The sequence below is a fragment of the Cydia splendana genome, chromosome 16, assembly GCF_910591565.1.
Source record: "Cydia splendana chromosome 16, ilCydSple1.2, whole genome shotgun sequence".
In the NCBI taxonomy this organism is placed as follows: domain Eukaryota; kingdom Metazoa; phylum Arthropoda; class Insecta; order Lepidoptera; family Tortricidae; genus Cydia; species Cydia splendana.
The window spans coordinates 7,502,670-7,520,519 of NC_085975.1; the positions used below are offsets into that span (position 1 = coordinate 7,502,670).

Consider the following 17,850-nt stretch of genomic DNA (forward strand, 5'->3'; position numbering starts at 1 on the left):
TGCGATACAGACCGCGGAATTGTATGATTTTCTCAAAAAAATATCGATAAAATAGAACGTTTCACGTGCGTCTGCCGTTGAATCATGCAAGTATTTCTTTGTTGCAGTGCGAGTGTGAAGACGAGTATTGCCTGGAGGCGAAGTCGCGGATCGACGTTTGTCGGCCTTCGGTTCTTCGCGGAGCCGCGAACGCGACGAGTTCGTGTCGTCTGTCGCAGCTAATCTGCACGGCGGATGCCCAGTGCGCCACTGCGCTCGGGTACTACCATCGCCTGTGCCGCGCAATGTACCGCGGCAGAAAATGTTCCCACAAGTGCCTAAATGCTATAGAAATTTTAAGAAAACAGGAGAAAGCAGCGCCTCTGACAGGATGCCAATGCGATGGCAATGAGGATTACGACTGTCCGAGGATGCAAAACAACCTTGCGAGGCTTTGCTTCCACAAGAAGCTAGACCCCATAGACGAAAAACTCAAAACAACAATGACGCCAGAAGTGGTTCTAGTAGGCAGCAGTTCTATTGCCACTGTTTCAAAACGGCTGCTAGTATTATTAACATTTTTCAGTTCAAAATTCTATACGTGATAGTTTTATGATGAGTCTACCTCAAGCATTAGGTCTAATTTTATTCTAAGGTTGGAGCAGCAATTGCATTGAAGTACAACTTTTGTAAATATGTAAATGAGAATAGTATAGGTACTAAGGTGTAATAAATAGAGCCGTGCAGGTAAGTGAGGGAAGGCAAGGGGTAAGAGAGGTAGATGGCAAGATGTTCCTGTAAATACCTAAATAAAATGGGATTGTCTTTCTTAAAATATGGTTTTTAGTGTGTAAGTGTTACGTACTTATGTAGGTACCACTAAGTAGAGTCGGCGACACTCATGTATAATTTTTGTTGTCTCTATGAGGAAGTGTAATACGTATCAATTCGCAAAAATAAACAACTTTGAATTCAAATCAAGTATGATTCGAATTAGGTAATTAGTTGCGTGTGTTGCCATTATCAGTTTTATTATGCACAACTATCAAAATCAGTATTAGCACCATATTTTGTACCATCTTCAATCAAATGAAAACTACATTGTTACGGTCTGAAACGGTCTTTGCTTACGTTGAAACACAAAGATTGAGTTACAAAGGTGTTGTAAACCAGCTTCATATTTATAAAGAACTCTCAAACTCTAGGCTGTTGATACGGTGTTAAATCTTAGGCCAACGCACGCGCGTAATGCAGGCAATCTTGCATGATAGAGGATAGCCGCGCCGCCCACAGCACGCATGCGTCGCGCGGGCGTCGCTATAAATACGGCAGCGCCGGTGGTCCGGTGACAAATGCTAGGCTGTTCCCGCCGCGGCGCCACGACGATTGATCTAAAGTCCCGGTACCATTCGCTGTCAAACACACAAAAATTTACAAATCAACGTTTCAATCTGTCCCTATCCATCGCATGTGCGACGACGTGCGTTTGAAAGAAACGGAAGAGTTTTTGAGGTCGTTTGGGTTAGGGAAGTGGATGTTCTAATGACATAGTCGTAGCTAATTCCGGTGTGACACTAATCGCTTGTTCTGATGTAGGGCGGTAGATTCTGTAAAAATATGTTGGTAAAGATTCCAATGTCCCATTAGCATACCATGTTGTTAATATTGTCTTTGAGCGACATTTTTCGCTAATTAATCTGGGAGAGCAAGTTTCATTAGATGATATATCATGTTGTAAAAAAACAGTACTTATATGAGTTTACAAAATCTACCGCTACTAGAGTTAGGTCAAGATAAGTCTGCAACTATTTTGATAGCACACGCAGTGCAATTGTTGTTTAGAATGTCAAACTTCTATAAAATTATGACGTATAAATAACACTTGCATTGCACTGCGTATGCTATCAAAATCGTTGCAGACTAACTAACTCTATTCACCGCTTTTCCTTATACATTGTAATACGTTTTCTACTCATGTTCGTGTACCAAGAGCTTGCTGTAGCCGTGTCCCTCTTGCTCAATTTAAACCGAACGGTTTAACTGAGGTCCCTTAGTAATGAAGAGGTTGGAACCGGTTTGGTCCAAGCGCCTATTCCGAGAGCTCACCAAAACGAGAGCATAGCAGATCTGTTTCGCACCAGCACGAGTACAAACACATTTAAGATCCGTTAACGTTATTCGAAAGGGCAAGAGCTTTTTATAGAATCAAGCACTATCAAGTACACCCAGAACATTACCAATCCCTATTAGCGTACGGTACGTGCTTTTATGTAAACAATTCGTTTGTCTATCACGTGCCATTCACATCATCCAGTTTATTTTTTGTTTTTGCTTGATATGCCCATATTTATCTAGCATAAGTATGTCCATTGTCCACGTACGTAAAACTTCCATAAAATCTTGGATAGAGTTCCTGATAAATGTAGGTAACTTACAATGTTGTTTGGTATGCGTCTCGCAATTGTATACTAATGTTTCGTCGCCAATCATGTCATTCTTTATGCATAATGAATTGACGTGATGTCCGGCATACGAATGAACACTTACTTATTTTCGCATTACAGTATATCGTTGAAGATTGGCGTGCGAAAGTATTCAACAATGCAGATCTTTTAAAGAGTATACTTGAAGTTATTGGTTATTCAGCAAACTGGCGTGGTATTTTAGTACCTACATATCTATACATTTTAATTCGTATTGTGTTTTTATTTTATTTTGATAATACAAGATTTTCTGAATTTTTCGAATAATGGCACATTACATATATGTAAAATACGGAGATGTACATTTCCACATCACGCATAAAAGCCGAAACAGCCATTCGAAAAATCATCGAATTTTTCACAAATTTTTATTCTCGTGCTCTATCTCCAAATTCAAGCTGGTTTTTCAATGGTTGTTACGTCTGTACGTCATGGGTACTCATGTGCCATCAAAAACTTTCCAAAATTGCGAAATTTCCACGTCTTAAGATTTCGGAAATTACCTTTTGTATAGCAATCGAAATTTTCCATTTCCAAAATAAAAGTTTCCTGTGAAATATTCCTGAACTTTCCAAGAAAATTGCGAACTTTTTGAAAATTTTCCGCAGTTTTACAGTTGTGGGCCAGTACATAATACATATAGGTACATTTTACATTACCTAGCTGTAGCAACAGACTTTTAGAGCTGTAATTTCTTTCTTTCTTTCTGATTTTTTTTGTATTGTAGCATAGAAGAAAATAAGGCAAACTTGTAGAGGCAGCTTTGTGTGAGTGTGCGTGGATTGATGTGCAAGAAATAAGTTTAGTACATAGTAATTTTAATTCCTTGGGATTCTGTGTGACTGCAGTGATGTAGGTATAGAATAGATTATTCTTAAATGAATATTCATATATATAATACCGATTAACCACAGTTTACCAAAGTGAGATTATTAGCATAGTGTGTAGAGAAAAGTAATGTAGTACATAAGTGCTGAAACACGTGACTTATATAAGTACAATTCATTACATGTCAGTAATTATTTAAAAAACGTACAAAGTTTTTGGAATTACAAATATAAATAAGTAATTAATAATTTATTGAATTAGAGATAGTTAGCGATGTAATTAGTTAGTAAAAATTGTTGCATTTGTTCGTTTTGTAAAATTATATTAAGGATTTATATGTATTTATTTTATTGTACTGAAATAAAAATTGTTTTCTTTATTCTATGGTTTTCTTGCAAAATAACAAAAGCCCTCCGAATACTAATAAATAAGGTGATTGCAAACAAAGATATACCTACAGTCTAGTGTGGAAACCGGATTCAGATAAAAACAATTGGTTTTGATGGGCATTTTCACTTAAAAGTGTATCATTTACTTTTTTTCGAAAATCTGATAAAAAAGTTATTTCTACTCAGAATCACGAGGACTATCGATTAAAAAGAAAAAAAAATGTGTCCCACAAAATGACAGTTTTGTAATGTAACGCATTTTCACATACATTTTGTATGGACCGTTATAAAATTGACACCCAAAATTTGTATGTAAAACCGGGGACACTTTTTTTCTCGGTCTCATTCAACAGTAGGTACTCTTGATTATAATAACTCAACTCGTGGTAACCCAAAAGTTGATGATTTAGCGAAAAAAATTAAATGGTAACATTTTTTCTTAAAACCCCCAATGCGAAATGAAGTGGAAGTCGTGCGTGAGATGTGCGCTAATCACCAAGACGATCGCCAAGATCGTATCAAAACCAGATCAAAACCATAATAAATACAGTGTAAACTCTAAGCCGACCACTGACTAACAGGCCGCCAGACGATATCGGCCTGTCAGTTAGAACAAAAATGTGACAGCTCCGAACAACTGACAGGCCGATATCGTCCGGCGGACTGGTAATCAGTGGGCCCCTTTATATCTGGGGGACCGAGCTTTGCTCGGAAATCGTATAAAAACTCAAATGTGCGTTTGCACGTTACGCAAATGTTTTCTCAGAGAGGTAAGACCTAGCTAGATCAATTTATACGCCTCTATTAAACGCCCATATAGCAAATTTCATCGAAATCGATAGAGCTGTTTCCGAGATCCCCGAAATATATAATGTATAAATAAAGAAGTATTGCTCGTTTAAAGGTATTAGATAGATAGATAGATTTAGATATAGCGATATTCAAGGGACCGGACACTTTGACGTTATAGAGAATGTTCGTTAAATAGAGGGAAATTAATATGAAAGTAAACCAACTAAAGCCAAAAATGTCGATAGGGAGTGAAACGTTTTATCCTCAAGCCGCCCAGAGACCTATAAAAAGGTCTCCTGTTCCATTCTAATTTGAACTTTGTGTTGACAGAATAAAATTTCATTTTGCTTGGCAAGGTTTGACGTATGGGCGGCTAGAGGATATCGAGTGACGTTATAATATGGAGTTTACACTGTAGTTAAATTAGAATCTACCTCCGCGAACTAATCGCAATAAGGTGTAGTTTCATTTCTGGGTTACCTAAAAAGGCAGATATAGAGAGCGCGTTTGTAGAATGGCACATCCATCAAAATGTATGTTACCTACTTATTGTACAGTCGCCATCAGATATATCGGAGCGGCCGAGGTGCTCAAAAATATCTGAGCACGCACTCTAACGCCTTGACAATAGAGGCGTGTTCAGATATTTGTGAGCGTCTTGGCCGCTCCGATATATCTGATGGCGACTGTATGTGTAACTTACAAACGTACATACATAGGTACAATTTAAAAATTTGACTGGTCGGTCACCCCCTGTGGAGATTATTTAGAAGGTAACGGAGATTCGAAACTTGATTGAGAGGAAATAGTTAGTCAGTAGCCATAGAATATTGAATATTTTAATAAAGATTTAGTGAAGTATTACCTACTGCCTCACTAAGCCTAAGAACAGTAAATCATTTTTAAATCTCTTTCAATTTATTTATTTATACAAGGAATTCCAACGGCTATGAAAGATACTTACATTAAACTTTTACAAAAATACCTAGCATTAATTATAGGAACTCGCGAATAGAAACTGTAGAGCATAATCGTACAAGTGAAAGGTCAACAATTGGATGACATTTTAAAATAAGTTACTGTTCTTATGCTTATTGCAGCAGTTTTTATAAAGTAGATGTCATGATGTAGTCATCACTTGTAAGTAACTGGTAGGTATTAGTTGTTATAAATAAATAAATAAATAAAATTAATATATATTATAGGACATTATTACACAAATTGACTAAGTCCCACAGTAAGCTCAATAAGGCTTGTGTTGTGGGTACTTAGACAACGATATATGTTAAATATAAATATTTAACATATATCGACATATATCGGATTTTATGTTTGACGACCGGTCTGGTCTAGTGGATAGTGACCCTGTCTGCTAAGCCGATGGTCCTGGGTTCGAATCCCAGTAAGGGCATTTATTTGTGTGATGAACACTAATATTTGTTCCTGAGTCATGGTTGTTTTCTATGTATATAAGTATGTATTTATCTATACAAGTATTGTATATCGTCGCCTAGTACCCATAGTACAAGCTTTGCTTAGTTTGGGGCTAGGTTTGATCTGTGTAAGATGTCCCCTAATATTTATTTATTTATTTATTTATTTATAAATACTAAAATACATAGAAAACACCCATGACTCAGGAACAAATATCTGTGTTCATCACAGAAATAAATGCCCTTAGCGGGATTCGAACCCAGGACCATCGCCACCATCGGCTTCACAGGCAGGGTCACTACCCAGTACCCACTGTTATAATTTTTTTATGATGTAGGAGACAAAAAAACAGGGGGGTTGTAAGTTAAGGTTTGAAGGTCGTATTGCTCTGGAAATACCGCCGGCGACAGTTTCATTCCACAGTTTAGCTGTGTGAGGCAGGAAGTTTCTGGAGAAACTTTGAAGTTTGATCTACTAATCATGCTAAAAACTTCACGGCGTCTAAAAAGGCAGAAACCCTATAAAAACTCTATAAAAATAACACGACAAGTATGTTATACCATCCTAAATTGATGCTAAGCAGAGGCTCCCAACCTTTTGGCCCCGTGGTGAAAAATAGTAAGATGTATGGATTGTTCCCTGGTCATACTTACCTAGAATGTTATTTATGCCGAAGGTATGTGTTATATTTGTACTTTTATGGATGTAATTAATTAATACACCATTTTGAAAACACAAGACCGTTTATTTCACAAAAACATAAACTGACAACTCAAACACTGACAGCACTGTCCAAATGGCCATAGACTAGCTATAGCTTTATGTAAACAAGAAGTATTAATTGTTGCCACACTCTTCCCCACTTAGTAAAAATCTATTCTAAAAGCTGACTACATTTTAGTAGCTGATTAGTATGCCGTTTCCAACTTTGCCCCTCCACTTCGACCTCATAAGTTACAACAGATACAATAACATGTGTAATAACCTTAAACCCATAACCTTCTCCCCCTACTCCCCGGACAGAAAATTTTTCACTATCATTACTATTTTTCAATGACTGTTGTAAGTATCCTTTATCAATTAAGCCAGCTACTGGGTGAGGCCTAAGCAGTGAGAAACGGCACCTCAGCTCCCTGCCAAACATTATACATATAGGAGCGTGCTATCTCCTTCATTCTAGTTACACCTAGATGGGAGGCATGTAGCTCTAACATTATTTCATCTGTAAGCGAACAAGGTATAATGACTTAAACCCCACAACACACAGTCCTGGTCCAAGGTAATTTCGTTTTTTCTAGAATAATAAGAATCATATTCTATTCCTAAATTATTGCTATCAGGCCATCCAACTCTACAGAATTGAATGATGTTACACAATATAATATAGTAAAGACAAAGTTTAAGTACAGAGAGCCATTTTTTTCCAATAATTCTTGGTAATCCATCTTTTACAATATAAAATATTTGTTTTTCTACATTAACAGTTTCATACGGCAAACTTAAGTCTTCCAAAGCACTCAATGGCGTTGAGGTTGATTGGTCACATTTTGTAGAAATTACATTCTGTTGCTTTATTTCTAAATTTGGAAAATATTGCTCCTTATTAGAACAGGTAATGGTACTTACATCTGGTCCGGTATCAACCTCAAACTCCAACAAATTGCCACTTACTTGGATGTAAACAAGAAGTATTAATTGTTGCCAGAGACACCTTGCTGACAGAAGTTAAGGACAAAATTCCGGAACTATACAATTACCTTTTCTTTTGCTATTCAGACTCATCTAAATTAATGTACAAGTCACATGAATTATCTTCCGAGGTTGGCTGTCAGCAGGGTGACCCTCTCGGGCCAGCAATTTTTAGTTTGGCTATAAATCCAATTATCAAAAATTTAAAATCAAAATTCAATGTGTGGTACTTAGATGACGGAACCCTAGGAGGTGACGTGAATACTGTACTCTCTGATTTGTCTTTTATTAAGAGTAGTTTCGAAAATATTGGTTTAGAGCTGAATTTCAGCAAATGCGAACTCTTTATTCAAAAATCTTCTTGTACTTTGACCAACTTACAACCCAAATTTGACGATCTGACTCCCAATATCAAATCAGTAGACAAGTATTCTCTTTGCCTCCTGGGTTCTCCTATATTCGAAGAATCTTTTCCCGATTATATTTCTAACTCCATAACTAAATTCAAAAGTCACACGGATCGCTTACTCGAAATTAGCCCTCATTATGCTCTTGTGATTCTTAAATTCTGCCTTTTTGTCCCTAAATTTACGTATGTGCTCCGCTGTTGTCCTTTCTGGAAACATCAAAATGTATTGTCGCCCATAGATGATTTGATCAAAATTAGTTTAGAGACGATTCTAAACATTCAGCTAAGTGAGCCTTCCTGGTCTCAAGCGTCCCTCCCCATTCGGTTTGGAGGTTTAGGCTTCGACCTCATAAGTTACAACAGATACAATAACATGTGTAATAACCTTAAACCCATAACCTTCTCCCCCTACTCCCCGGACAGAAAATTTTTCACTATCATTACTATTTTTCAATGACTGTTGTAAGTATCCTTTATCAATTAAGCCAGCTACTGGGTGAGGCCTAAGCAGTGAGAAACGGCACCTCAGCTCCCTGCCAAACATTATACATATAGGAGCGTGCTATCTCCTTCATTCTAGTTACACCTAGATGGGAGGCATGTAGCTCTAACATTATTTCATCTGTAAGCGAACAAGGTATAATGACTTAAACCCCACAACACACAGTCCTGGTCCAAGGTAATTTCGTTTTTTCTAGAATAATAAGAATCATATTCTATTCCTAAATTATTGCTATCAGGCCATCCAACTCTACAGAATTGAATGATGTTACACAATATAATATAGTAAAGACAAAGTTTAAGTACAGAGAGCCATTTTTTTCCAATAATTCTTGGTAATCCATCTTTTACAATATAAAATATTTGTTTTTCTACATTAACAGTTTCATACGGCAAACTTAAGTCTTCCAAAGCACTCAATGGCGTTGAGGTTGATTGGTCACATTTTGTAGAAATTACATTCTGTTGCTTTATTTCTAAATTTGGAAAATATTGCTCCTTATTAGAACAGGTAATGGTACTTACATCTGGTCCGGTATCAACCTCAAACTCCAACAAATTGCCACTTACTTGGATACTTAACTTTGCTGATGGAATCTTCTCTTGTTCACTAATACAAAACATATCACAGAGCTCCGGTCCCGGAATGTCATTTTTCTGCTCACACTTTTCCTCATTAACAGTTGATTTGTAAGTCATTACCTCATCAGCCATATCTAAGGTTTTCATCCTCCAATTATCTTTATTTCGGTAACACATTTTGAAAATGTGACCCTTCATACCACATTCGCTACAGAATTTCCCTCGCAAAGTGCATTCAGCTCTCATGTGCCCCTGTTTTCCGCAACAAAAACAAACTCCAGTGCTTTCTCTTGCCTGTGGTTTAAATTTGGTCTCCTCATGTCGCGGACCATAGCCTTCGTTCCTTTCTACCTTGAACATTTGTGGTTGGGTCTCTTTTTCTTGACTCTTGTAGGTTAAATTATATGCGGTCTCCACAGTTTTTCCAATTTCCAATAATTTTTCCAATGGTAGGTCTGCCTGTTTAAGCAATTCAAACTTCACTGCTTCATACAAAGTGCCATTTAAAAGCCGTTCTTTGAGTTCTTCATTGAGATTTTTAAAATTACAATTTTTAGACAACTTCTTTAGTTCAAGTATGTATTTATCTAAATTTTCGTCTTTTTTCTGGTTTCTCTTTCTGAATTCAGCTTGTTCCAGTGCATAATTTTTAACAGGATGGTAATGTTTCTCTAATTTTTCACAAATTTGCTCATATGTGAGAGCCACTGGTGAGTCTGGAGTGCATATAATTGTAAGAAGTTCGTAGACACTCGCTCCAAGCTTTGTGATAAGTAGTGGTACTTTCTTACTGGCATCAATGTCATTTAAAATGAAGAAACACTCCAGTTGTTCTTTGTATGCATTCCAGTTGCCTCCGGTAAAAACTTCCAAGTTCGAAATCAAGTACATCTTATAATTTGCGTGTTTTTCTGTAGTCCAATATAGATATTCCTCTTTCTTTTTTGTTTGGGTCCAGGCTTTTTTTCCGGATTTTATAAATTCGCCTATTACCGTTTGTCGTTTGTTTTTTTCATAACCTCAAAACTACACACTCGAAATTTAACACATTCACTTTTAACAATTTTTTTATGTTATCACACGTTGTTCGTAGTCGTCTCGTCGCCAGATTGTTATATTTGTACTTTTATGGATGTAATTAATGAATACACCATTTTGAAAACACAAGACCGTTTATTTCACAAAAACATAAACTGACAACTCAAACACTGACAGCACTGTCCAAATGGCCATAGACTAGCTATAGCTTTATGTAAACAAGAAGTATTAATTGTTGCCAGAGACACCTTGCTGACAGAAGTTAAGGACAAAATTCCGGAACTATACAATTACCTTTTCTTTTGCTATTCAGACTCATCTAAATTAATGTACAAGTCACATGAATTATCTTCCGAGGTTGGCTGTCAGCAGGGTGACCCTCTCGGGCCAGCAATTTTTAGTTTGGCTATAAATCCAATTATCAAAAATTTAAAATCAAAATTCAATGTGTGGTACTTAGATGACGGAACCCTAGGAGGTGACGTGAATACTGTACTCTCTGATTTGTCTTTTATTAAGAGTAGTTTCGAAAATATTGGTTTAGAGCTGAATTTCAGCAAATGCGAACTCTTTATTCAAAAATCTTCTTGTACTTTGACCAACTTACAACCCAAATTTGACGATCTGACTCCCAATATCAAATCAGTAGACAAGTATTCTCTTTGCCTCCTGGGTTCTCCTATATTCGAAGAATCTTTTCCCGATTATATTTCTAACTCCATAACTAAATTCAAAAGTCACACGGATCGCTTACTCGAAATTAGCCCTCATTATGCTCTTGTGATTCTTAAATTCTGCCTTTTTGTCCCTAAATTTACGTATGTGCTCCGCTGTTGTCCTTTCTGGAAACATCAAAATGTATTGTCGCCCATAGATGATTTGATCAAAATTAGTTTAGAGACGATTCTAAACATTCAGCTAAGTGAGCCTTCCTGGTCTCAAGCGTCCCTCCCCATTCGGTTTGGAGGTTTAGGAATTCGCAAAATTTCCAGTGTGGCTTCCCCAGCCTTTTTGGCGTCCACTCATAGCACGTCTGGTCTCATAGGAAATATCTTAAGGGCTTTGCCCACAAACTGTGAGATTGCGGGCTTTGAGGACGCCAAAAATGCTTTTAAAATTGCTTGCCCAGGCAAACAATTTCCAGACAACCCAAATTCACAAAGGAGTTGGGATAATGTTTACTGTGATTTAACTTACAATACTCTCCTAAACAACTGTACAGGTCCAGACCGCGCGAGGCTTTTGGCGGTCGGAGCCCGGGAAGCCGGTTACTGGCTACATGCCCATCCTTCGCCCAATACTGGTACTTTCTTGGATCCGGCCTCCCTTAGACTGGCGACTGGTTTGCGACTCGGGGTTTCGGTGTGTACGCCACACATATGCTCTTGTGGCACGGACGTGGACCGACTGGGACACCACGGATTATCTTGTCAAAAAAGTGCAGGCCGTTTTTCGAGACATGCGTCGCTTAATGACATAGTCCGTCGGTCTCTTGCCACCATCAATGTGCCTGCTCTTCTTGAGCCGACTGGCATTATCAGAGATGATGGCAAGAGGCCCGATGGAGTGTCCTTAGTTCCTTGGAGCTTGGGACGGATGTTGGTGTGGGATGCTACCTGCGTAGACACACTGGCACCGTCCCACCTCCAACGGACTACTGTAAAAGCGGGCGGAGCGGCGGAAAGCGCCGAAATTCTAAAACGTAACAAATATAAGAGCCTCGGTAGAGAGTACCATTTTGTACCATTTGGTGTTGAAACTCTAGGTCCATGGGGTCCCAGCGCGCATAAGTTGTTCGCAGAAATCGCGAAGCGTCTGGTTGACGTAACTGGTGACCGAAGAGCTGGCAGCTACCTCGCACAACGTATCAGCATTGCGATACAGCGAGGAAATGCCGCCAGCATCCTTGGTACAATGCCTCAAGGGCCTATTTTAGATTTAAGCTAGTTATTAATTTCGTTTAGTAGTACCACTGTATATATATTGTGTATGTATTTATTTATGGAATTCAGAACGTAGCGAGAGATTATAGCGTAAAATCTCGGCAGTAAGCCGATGTGCCTCCGATGTGGAAAAAAAAATCTACGATAAAGGAATCATATACGCCAAAATTGGTAAAAACGAAACATACTAAGTAATTTATGTAAATGTAAACATTTGTAGATTTTAGTTGTTGCACAATAACGCAAAAACGGTCAAACTGATTTGAACGGCATGGCATACAAATAGTTAATGGACTTGATAAAGCATAGATATAGATATAGATAAAGGATAGGGATAGGTACCTATTTATTATCCCGGGATTCTTTTCGTTGGATCCGCGTAATATTTATTTTGTTGAAGAAGGTTCCTACATAAAAAAACGTAACTTACATTTTGCAATAATGAAAATACCATAAACCCTAATTTAATATCCAAGATAACGCATGTCTATAACTTACAGAAAAAAATAGTTAAGTTTTTCGCAACATCCTTTCCCACGGCCGATGTGTTGAATTCGCCTAAATAATCACGTACAGCCAATTACACTCTTAACTCAAGTCTCTTGAACAACCCTGTTGTTTCATAAGAGCCCTTATCTATTAACAATTTTGTACTTAAAACTTACAATGGGCTTCCTGAAGAGTGGCATCCGCGTTACCAGCGTGAGAAAATTGTAGGACTTGGTATTGAGTTGTATTATGCAGTTATACACGCATGCACAAAGTATAAGGACTTTTCACATGGTTCATAAGTTCACACGTTACGTTACAGTGGCCATAACTTAGTGTTTGATAGGAAATTTTAATTTTTAAACAAACAGAAACATCTGCTAACGATGCTACTAAGCTTAGAATAAATTTAAAAGTGGAAAAATTACAGCCCAACCCAACCCACCCAACGTGCTTAACACACCCCAACCCCAACCCACCCAACCCAAGACAGTAATTTTTCCACTTTTAAATTTATTCTAAGCTTGATAGGAAATGTTGTGAAAAACATTTAACATAATGAAAAAAACGAAGGTTGCAATGATTAAGTAGGTATGTTACCTAAAACCACGTTTTCGTGTTTTGTTTTGTGGATGTAAAAACACACTGACTGCGACTGGCAGCCGTTTATTTAAAATGTTGGGGCAGACAAGAGTTTTTTCTCAGAAAGCCAGGGCAGACAAGTGAATTTTTAAATTGGATAATTTTTGTACCCAGGGTCATATTGAGCAGATAGATGAGGAGGATCTTTTTTGTCGATTTTGACTCTAAAACTTGATGACATCTGTGAAGGCTGACGGCCATGTCGGCCATGCCCCGGAGCGTCCCCACCCTTCGAAACTCACTTCTGCGATATCCAATGGTCAATCTATCTTTAGGTATCTTTGAGACGAACCGGGCCGAAGAAATCATCTTTAACACAAAAATATTTGCCAGAATTGTTATTTAAATATTTACAAATAGGATACTAAAAATGTTTGCATTTTCAACCTGCTATAGTTCCTATTCAAGTGTCATTGTCTGTTAAGCTTTTGTTTGAGTTAGCAAGAAATAATACAATGCCAATAAACCCTAATGGCGAAGGATCAAGTACTTTAACACCAGTAGCCGATGGGTAAAGTGAAGTACCGACAATGGAGAAAATACAACAATGCCGTTGAAGTCGAGAAAGACGTATACGTAAAGTAAAAGCTTCCTGGATTATGCTACTTTTTAAGGCGGCAGTCTATACGATACTTTATAATGTTTAGGGGCTCCTATAGGATTTGGTTGTGGATGGAGTTGCAGCGCCGACTTTGATGGTATTAAAGTTTAGTGATGTTATCACAGAAACAAAAGAAATGCACTACTATTACATCTACTTACCTACTCACTTAAGTGAGTGCAGTGCAGACGCAAAAAAAAAACACTACTTATCCTTTTTATTCACCTAGGTAGCTGCTCTTTTTTGTTACATTAAAAAAACAGGTGAAGTTTCCTCTACAAAAATAAAATATTTTTATTACTTATTACCTAAGATATTTTCGCACTCTTAGACCGGTAGTGCGACCGGATTTTTGCCCCACAAGTTTTGATAATTCTAAAGATTTAATTAATTAATAGTAATAATAAGTAATTTTGCAATACCTATATACTACACTAATTCTTCAAAAAAGAAATAACTTTAATTATTACTAGCTGTGCCCGCGGCTCCGCCCGCGTGGAGTTCGGTCTGTGTCAGTAAGCGGCTAATTTCTAATCCTAATTTCTCTCCCTCTCCCCTGGAGGCGGAGCTTGAAGTAAAGTTGACAGATGGATATGCTAGAGGACTGTAGTCCAGATAAAATAGTTTACAGTTAGGTACCACTAAATAAAACTACACTCCAAAATCAATAGTTTTTTTCGCCCTTATTAAAAATTTACACGTGATTTTAACGACAGAGTAGTAGGTGCATATCGGACGATACAGTAAGGTATACGCGCGCGAGCGAAAGCGAAGCGGCCTGCCTGGCTAGAGCGCCACTCACCGTGGTCTTCTTCGGACTCCTGAGGAAGACCGCGTGCCGTTTGTAACCTCAATACGTTGCGAGACTTTCGCGAATGATTCGATTTTTTTCGGGAAAGCATGGAAATGCGTATAAAATGCGAGTCCCAAATCGTTTGACTCCGCAAACGACCAGTGCCGGATTAAGATATTTTGATGCCCTAAGCATTTCTAGACCATGGTGCCCCCTCTCCCTAGGGTCATCAAGATTATATTGAATTTTTTTGGTAAATTAAGTGACTTCATTGCCGCATTACGGCTGAGAATAGAAATCAGTCACATCATTTTATCACGAAAATTGACAGTGCCGCAGTAGTAACATTGCATCAGAGTACCTAATGCTGCTGCAGTCGCCATATCTTAGAATGTGATTGAAAACGCGAGCGAAGCGAGCGCGAAAATTTTTCGATATAAAAAACGCAATTTGATAGACAGTTGTACATTTTTACTTTTAGTATGGAAATCAGTTACATAATTTTATCACGAAAATTGACAGTGCTGCAGCAGTAACGTAGCAACAGAGTAATGCTGCTGCAGTCGCCACCCGAATGCCATCTTTGTCATATCTGAGAAAGTAATTGAAACGCGAGCGAAGCGAGCGCGAAAATTTTTCGATATAAAAAACGCAATTTGATAGACAGTTGTACATTTTTACTTTTAGTATGGAAATCAGTCACATCATTTTATCACGAAAATTGACAGTGCTGCAGCAGTAACGTAGCACCAGAGTAATGCTGCTGCAGTCGCCACCCGAATGTCACCTTTGTCATATCTTAGAAAGTAATTGAAAACGCGAGCGAAGCGAGCGCGAAAATTTATCGATATAAAAAACGCAATTTGATAGACAGTTGTACATTTTTACTTTTAGTATGGAAATCAGACACATCATTTTATCACGAAAATTGACAGTGCTGCAGCAGTAACGTAGCACCAGAGTAATGCTGCTGCAGTCGCCACCCGAATGCCATCTTTGTCATATCTTAGAAAGTAATTGAAACGCGAGCGAAGCGAGCGCGAAAATTATTCGATATAAAAAACGCAATTTGATAGACAGTTGTACATTTTTACTTTTAGTATGGAAATCAGTCACATCATTTTATCACGAAAATTGACAGTGCTGCAGCAGTAACGTAGCACCAGAGTAATGCTGCTGCAGTCGCCACCCGAATGTCACCTTTGTCATATCTTAGAAAGTAATTGAAAACGCGAGCGAAGCGAGCGCGAAAATTTATCGATATAAAAAACGCAATTTGATAGACAGTTGTACATTTTTACTTTTAGTATGGAAATCAGTCACATCATTTTATCACGAAAATTGACAGTGCTGCAGCAGTAACGTAGCACCAGAGTAATGCTGCTGCAGTCGCCACCCGAATGCCATCTTTGTCATATCTTAGAAAGTAATTGAAACGCGAGCGAAGCGAGCGCGAAAATTATTCGATATAAAAAACGCAATTTGATAGACAGTTGTACATTTTTACTTTTAGTATGGAAATCAGTCACATCATTTTATCACGAAAATTGACAGTGCTGCAGCAGTAACGTAGCACCAGAGTAATGCTGCTGCAGTCGCCACCCGAATGTCACCTTTGTCATATCTTAGAAAGTAATTGAAAACGCGAGCGAAGCGAGCGCGAAAATTTATCGATATAAAAAACGCAATTTGATAGACAGTTGTACATTTTTACTTTTAGTATGGAAATCAGACACATCATTTTATCACGAAAATTGACAGTGCTGCAGCAGTAACGTAGCAACAGAGTAATGCTGCTGCAGTCGCCACCAGAATGCCATCTTTGTCATATTTCAGAAGGTAATTGAAACGCGAGCGAAGCGAGCGCGAAAATTTTTCGATATAAAAAACGCAATTTGATAGACAGTTGTACATTTTTACTTTTAGTATGGAAATCAGTCACATCATTTTATCACGAAAATTGACAGTGCTGCAGCAGTAACGTAGCACCAGAGTAATGCTGCTGCAGTCGCCACCCGAATGTCACCTTTGTCATATCTTAGAAAGTAATTGAAAACGCGAGCGAAGCGAGCGCGAAAATTTATCGATATAAAAAACGCAATTTGATAGACAGTTGTACATTTTTACTTTTAGTATGGAAATCAGACACATCATTTTATCACGAAAATTGAGTGCTGCAGCAGTAACGTTGCAACATAATAATGCTGCTGCAGTCGCTACCCGAATGTCACCTTTATCATATCTTAGAAAGTTATTGAAAACGCAAGCGAAGCGAGCGCGAAATATTTCGATATAAAAAACGCAATTTGATAGACAGTTGTACATTTTTACTTTTAGTATGGAAATCAAACGTGTTGTTTTTATTTTACCACTACTATGTTACTCATGTTTACTCAGTTCCCCAAAAGATAGCACTGTGCAATGAGGGGCAATTAATTTACTGTCGTTTAGTTTTGTTGTATTATTAAATCAACATAATTATTCAATTAAATTTGTTAATATCCGTACCTACTCTTCTAAACTTAGAGTTAATTTGGCAAAATCCTTCCTCGGTGGCTTATTCTTGTCAACACGTATTAAATTCAGCGCCATCTGTTAGTTTACCAGGGTACTCTATAGTGGTATGTACCACATATTTGAAAAAAGTTTGCCCCTCCTTCCTAAGTAGCGCCGTAAGATTCAGGGGCAAACTTAAGTCAATCGAGTGTTGTGGCTACCCCCCCTTTTAGGGGTTGAATTTTTATAGCCTATAACCTGGCCGGGGATGTTCTCGACAGTATAGTAAAGTTTCCATCAAAATCCGTTCAGCCGTTTTCACGTGATGCGCGTTCAAATAAACAGACAAACAGATAAACAGATAAACAGACAAACAGACAAAAATTCTAAAAACTGTTGGAATGTGTTCTGTTATCGATTTTAAGTATCCCCAACCAACTTTTTTTCAAATATCTTCCATGTACAGACTTTCGACCCTCTTCAGCTTTATTATATGTATAGAAGATAATTATTTATTATTTTATTTGATACACTAGCAGCTCTTAGAGCTGATGCGTGTATATCGAAGCACTTGTATTTTATTTTGCACTTTTTAAAGTTCTAAAATGTGTATCTAGTCTATTTTTGAAAGTGTTGACCGATGGTGCACTAACAACAGTTTCTGGTAGAGAGTTTAATGTTATCAAAAGAAATTTTGTTCAATCGATGGTCTATCTCTAAAAATAAATAACGTAAAATGGGGTGAGTAGGGTCAAAACTGAA

The 17,850-nt window shown here is 37.8% G+C and overlaps 1 protein-coding gene across 2 annotated transcripts in view; it reads left to right on the forward strand.

The window, feature by feature from the left end:
- Positions 1–17,850, forward strand: part of LOC134798204 (growth arrest-specific protein 1-like) — a 454,209-nt gene that overhangs the window by 15,491 nt on the left and 420,868 nt on the right. Inside the window, exon 3 of one of the 2 annotated variants that reach the window (XR_010145163.1) lies at positions 108–1,088. Coding sequence is in view for 1 of the 2 variants with exons in the window: in XM_063770569.1 (XP_063626639.1) it covers positions 108–584 (477 nt within the window). In the remaining variant the exon portion in view is untranslated. Of the gene's footprint in view, positions 1–107; positions 3,670–17,850 lie in introns of those variants that run through there. The other variant, XM_063770569.1, reaches the window with a different exon arrangement.